Source organism: Mangifera indica, unplaced genomic scaffold, assembly GCF_011075055.1.
Source record: "Mangifera indica cultivar Alphonso unplaced genomic scaffold, CATAS_Mindica_2.1 Un_0023, whole genome shotgun sequence".
In the NCBI taxonomy this organism is placed as follows: Eukaryota; Viridiplantae; Streptophyta; class Magnoliopsida; order Sapindales; family Anacardiaceae; genus Mangifera; species Mangifera indica.
Window position 1 is genome coordinate 388,285 of NW_025401115.1, and position 6,000 is coordinate 394,284.

The 6,000-nt window shown below is 30.9% G+C and overlaps 1 protein-coding gene across 2 annotated transcripts; it reads right to left on the reverse strand.

Moving 5' to 3' along the window:
• Positions 1–2,104: 2,104 nt before the first annotated feature.
• On the reverse strand, positions 2,105–5,224 carry LOC123206074. Of its 2 annotated transcripts, none has more exons than XM_044623185.1 (3): positions 5,067–5,224; positions 4,641–4,703; positions 2,105–3,555 (listed from the first exon to the last, which is right to left on the reverse strand). In XM_044623185.1, exon 3 carries the CDS (start codon positions 3,543–3,545, stop codon positions 2,448–2,450), a length of 1,098 nt encoding a protein of 365 aa, XP_044479120.1. In that variant the 5' UTR covers positions 3,546–3,555; positions 4,641–4,703; positions 5,067–5,224; the 3' UTR covers positions 2,105–2,447. The 2 variants fall into 2 exon arrangements, with proteins under 2 accessions (XP_044479120.1, XP_044479119.1); XM_044623184.1 differs by having other exon boundaries at positions 4,637–4,703.
• Positions 5,225–6,000: the final 776 nt, after the last annotated feature.

The following is a 6,000-nucleotide window of genomic DNA, read 5'->3' on the forward strand; positions in this document are numbered from 1 at the left end:
ATCGATTAATTTCTTTATTTCCTCCAGTTGATCTTCTTGTTGTTGCTCCCATTCATACACCATCTGCGAAACCAATTGTGTGAATTTGCATTGCAATTCTTGAGCAAGAGTGTTTTCCCCCTTTGCCAACCAAGATGTTGCTAAGGTTCGTCGAAAAGATTCAAGATAGCAAAATACTCACAGAAGAGGAATAAGGTAGTTATCGGAGAAAGAGAGACAATTTGAAAATTCAAAATGAAGGGAGGAAAGACATAATGTTTCACAACAAATTTCTCATGTTCATTCAAGTTTTAGTTTATATAACAAGCTAACACATTATATAACGACTACTTCAACATTTGTTAATATTTGACAAATATGACAACGTATTATTACCAAAATCCAATAATAAAACAACACCGTTCAAATATTATTTTTTACAATCAAAATGAAAAAAAAAAATTTCCACTTTTGTCGAAATGATTTAGATTTAGTTTGTAACACGTTAAATAGGTTGATTTGGTGAAGTTTATTTTGTATAAATTTTAGGGTTTCTTTTGATGATGAGATATATATGTGTATGCAACTTTGAAAATTTTTTACAATCTCCAACAACAGGTGTCTATAATAATAATGCGGATTAAATGGATTATAAAGAAAATCCGATTGATTAAATTGGTAGTTTTATATTAAAATCAAATGGTTTTGAGGCAAGCCTAATCTGTTTGGGTTGTTCAGGTCTTTGGGCTTTGTGTCTAACCTTTAATCAAAACAGTATTGTTAGGTGTGTAATATATATAATTTTATGTGTAAACAATGATATGTTATATGATTGAGTAGTTTTAAATGAGTGATAAAATAACACTCAATCAAATGATGACTTGTTTATATTTGTGTACAAAGTTATATATATTATTATATATATAGTTTTATTATAATCAAAATGTTGGTTGGACATAACATAACTCCCAGAAGTTGAGAAAATTTTACCTATACCTTAATAGTAATGCTATGTATACAACTTTTATACACAAATAATAAAATATCATCATGTAATTGGATAGTTAAAAATTAAAGATAAAACAACATTCAATCACATGGTGACAAATTGTTATTTGTATATAAAATTGTGTATATAGTATTATTGATACCTTAACGGTTATTTGGTTCGAAGCATAATTTGTTTTTTTATTATTGTAATTATGCTATTGGGTTCATATCAATGATTTTGGTAATATTTTATTATTAAAGTGACATGACATGTAATATAATAGATAGTCAAATTATTATCTCCGCTTTAGGTATTACAAATTTACTAAAGTAATATTGATTTTATTACAACATCACCCATACCTCTTAAATTTCTAGAACATATATGGTTTCATATTCAATTAAAATAACACCTAAACCTAAAAGTCCATTATAACTAATTTTCCCATACTCATAATTTTCAAGACAAAAATGTCATTATTTTAATTAACTAATTTCATAATTTGACCATGAAAAATCTCATATATATTATTTAGATGAAAAATATATTAAAAAAAGTATAAAAGATATATTAGTATAAGACATGTTAATCTAACCAAATACAATATTAATTTATGTCTAATAATCTTTTAATGGCATTTAATTGAAATTATATCTTAATATTATTTTATTTAATAATTTATACTCAAATAATTTTTTAAATAATTTATATTTATGATAATCTTTCAGTTTTAATAATAAAAAATTATTCCAAGCAAACATTAGTATAAGTCTAGTTTTTGAGAATTTTCACAAAATAACACAAGGTTATTTTTGTCTTTTCACCCTTGATAATGACTCCCAGGTAATAGAGTTAGTAGCATCAAGGGGTGTCTGATAATGTTTTAAAAGTTAAAGGGTATCATTAGACGAAGGCTGAAAAATTACTATACAATACGAGTGGTGAAAACTAAAACCTTCCTTTGATAAATTGCATAATCTTCAAAATCAGAAATTTCTCATAAGAACGAATGATGGGTGGAATAAAATTACAATAAACCCCATTCTTAAAAAATGACAAGGTACACTGCATGAAAAATTGCATAGTCTTCAAATACACATGTTATTGTAAGAAAGAAAGATGTGTGGAAAAAACTACACTAAACCTGATAATTTCATAAATGAAATGACTAAAGAAGTTACATTGTTTTACAAAGGTAAATTTCCACAATGAAGAATATTCATATTTAATCTTTCAGGAGGTAGAAAGAAAAATTACAACTAAAATAACACAACAGCCAAAGGAAAACAAGAAATCTTTTGACCTCCCATCTTCTCCAGCCATCTATCATGCAGATTGTGCAATTGAAACGAGAAGTAAAATGCTTCGAAATGTGAAGTCAAATCCTTTTATGCTTGATTTTTTTTTTTTTCTAATTTTTCTTTCTCCTAAAACTATTATATCTACTAAACTTGTTCCTGTTTACCCCTCCTTTTTTTTATATGTTTCTAACCTCATTGATTTCTCTACGTCTCCTTCTCCTACCTGAACGGTTCAACAAAACTCTGCCATGTCGGCGGAGACGGCTAACTAGGGAAAGACCAACATGGTCATTATTGTCACCATCGTCTTCATCTTGATCAGAGTAATCTAAGCCACCAATGGAGGTTGAATGGCGGATTCCAACATCAGCCTCATCTGATGTGTGGTGGAAATTCCTCTGTGTCTGCCTTGACCGTCTACCAAGGTCATTCCCTGATGCACCAAATGCATGCAATAGCAGAAAAACATTCACCAAATTACTATCAAAGCCCACCTCAAAACCTCCATCCCTATCTGCAGTATCTGCATCAAATCTCCCATCCTCTCCATCTGTGCCAAAACCATAATGATTTCCTTCTATTACATAGTCCCCAAAAACCATTGCCCCTGGCATTGTTGACCTTATTGTGCTGATCACATCATCGCGCTCATGCTCTCGCTCAAGCCTTCTCCATTTCTGTTCAAGATTGGGATCCACTTCACGTGGCCTTGCAGAAGGGTGATCAGCCTTCATGTGTTTCCTTAGCTCTTTGTAAGCTCCAACAAAAGAACATTCATCCTGCATACAGCTTCTCTTTTTTGCATTTAAATATTCTCGAGCAGGTTCCACAACTGTCCACCCTTTCACCTGGCCTCTGCAAAGGGGGCATGCAAGCTCCATAATTTCACACTTCTCAGAGGGTAAGCTAGAATCAGGTACAACAACTGGATTATCAGCTGAACCAGGCAAGGACTGAACATGATTGGATGGGATTACTTTGGTATAGGCTTTCTTGTACTGGTGAAGGCAGTTCGAATATCGGAAACTTGTTCCACACATGTAAGGCCTGCAGCCCTTGTCATGAGACGAACAGAGGAGAAGAACAGCATTGTGTGGGTACTCCATGCACACAGAACATGTTGCATCTTCCCAGTCTTTCTTATCCAAGGCTTTGGAGCACTTCTTCAGACACATCTCCTCAGCAATACCACGATTAGAGGATAGCAATGAGTATGGTGTCGGCCTGAATTGTCGAGAAGAAATCCTACGCCTCACTCTGCTACCTTTTGCCATTTCAGCACACCTAAAACCATACACTTACAATCTTATTACCACAATGTTATCCTAATTAAGAGATATGGAGAAGTCCTTAATTATAAGCAAAGGGACTATCTTTCCTCAAAAGATGGTGAGAAATATATAGAAATTAATTAGGAAACAGATATATATAATGATAAGCCAAAAAGTGGATAGAACCAGACTTTTAGATGTATTTTATAATAAGGAATGGTAGGAAGATGGAAGAGTGTGAAAAAGAATTAAGAAAGAAAGATAAATAGTTAAAAAGATTACAACAAGAAATAAAGGGAGATTAATTTAATCATCAAAATAAGTGATTAGAAACCTCTATAACTACATGTTCTGCAAACGCAAAAAAAGACACATTGTGGATTTACAACAACAACACTCTTTAGAAATGTAAGTTTAATTACTGCAGCTTTTAATTGAAAATTCCTCCATCCAAGATTACACTACTATCAAATTAACTAATCCGATTGTGTAACATCCATTACATGACATATCAACACTTCAGCAATATGCTAAATAATTGTCATCCCATCACAATAGTAATGGCTTGACTCAAACATAAAGACACCAAATAAGGATATCATCCACCTCACACAAATCATGTTAGCTGCTAATCTACAGAAATGAGTTCAGCAATCTAGTAAGAGGTCTTCGTATAAAATTATTTGGAACATCTACTGTTCACAATTTCATGGTTACACAGAGACAAATAACAAAATATACATTTACACGTTTCATGTCTGCAAACAATCAAACACACAATGGATCCAGCCGTGAAAGATTTAGTATAAAAGAAACACATGTCAATTTCCGGGTACTATATTACCATCTCATTTCAAATGCTAAAAATTAAAAAGAAAAAATGTACCCTATTATCATTTCACAAGAAAACTGTAAACAAAATGAACAAAACAGTGACGAATTTGAACACGATAACGCAATCCTACAACAAACTCATTTCAGGGAAAAGAACAATACAGTTATGGGCATAATTCAAATACATAAAACCAACTCAACATCAACTTCAATCTAACTTGAATAAAAAAAACCAAAGAAAAAAAAGGAAAAAAACTCACCTGCCTCGTGAAGCGGACAAAATGGAGATCGAAGAAAGAGGAGTTAATCGAAGAGACCGAAGTGCATCTGAAAAAATTAATCACAACAAAGTCAAGAGCTTTGCTCAATATATATTTAAAAAAAGAAGAATCAAAACAACGTGCTTAACCAAAAATTCACGCAACAAGACAGATAATTTCATTATTATTTTAATCTAAAGCTGCTATTTCACCCACATGGATCTAACTCCATATCCATTTCAGATCCAAGATTTTTATTAGTTTATTAAAACCCATAAATTAAGGGGAAAAATTAGTCCGAATTCAATTTGAAATAAATGAAATGGAGAAGGGAATTGTATTGGGTAAAATTGAAGAAATGAAGAACAGAGCGCGAAATAAAATGAACTGAAAATAAAAAAAAAAAGATAATAAAATGGGAGAAAATTACATGAAAAATTAAATTAGGGTTTACTGGAAAACAATAGCGAGGAAATCGACGAAGAGAGAAGGCTATAGGCGGGAGCGATTAGCAAAAGAACAAAAGATAGTTACGATGATGCTCTTTTATCGGATACGTCGAGTTGTTTCTACGCTAAAATCGTTACCTTACACACGCGACTTCCTAGCAAGTGTAGCCCACGGTAACATTGCTATCGACGGCTATTAAATATTAATAAAATGGATATTATAAGGACTTATTTCCACACAATTACACAAGAAAATTAAAATACCTACCCCTTCTTTTAGGTAATAAAAAATTTATCTTAAATTTTAGGGTTTAAAATAAAATATATTAAAGAATTAAACAAAAATATCCCAAAAATACCAAAATTACCCTTCTTAATTAAATTATCCTTATTTTTAAGTGTAATAAATGAAATTACCTCTAATTTTGGGGTTTAAAAAAATACCCTTAATTTAAGGGATTTAAACAAAATTTCTCTAATAATGTCAAAATTACCCTTCATTTGTTTCTATATAAACTATGTATCTTTCTTTGTTTTTAATATATCTAAAAGAGATTTTTGAAAAGAGAAAAAAAGTTCATATTCAGGAGGATTTCGGGCGAGAAGAGAAAAGTTTGTGATATCGAGGTATTCATACATACTATTACTTCAATCGTTATTATTTTATTAGTAATACAATTATATGTGATGCTTTTATATAATAAATTATAATTGTGTGTAAAAAGTGAAATAATAAAAATTACATGGGTTATGTTGTAAATATTTAGTAGTATAGGGGTGAAATAATATTTTACAATAAAAGATGTTAGAGGATTAGATTAGATAATATTAGAGGGTAAAATGATATTTTACAATGAAGGGTGTTAGAGATATGTTAGATAATATTTGGGGTTAAAATGATATTTTACAATATAA

Coding starts and splice junctions, on each gene's coding strand:
- LOC123206074 (XM_044623185.1), bottom strand. CDS start 3,545: ATGGCAAAAGGTAGCAGAGTGAGGCGTAGGATTTCTTCTCGACAATTC.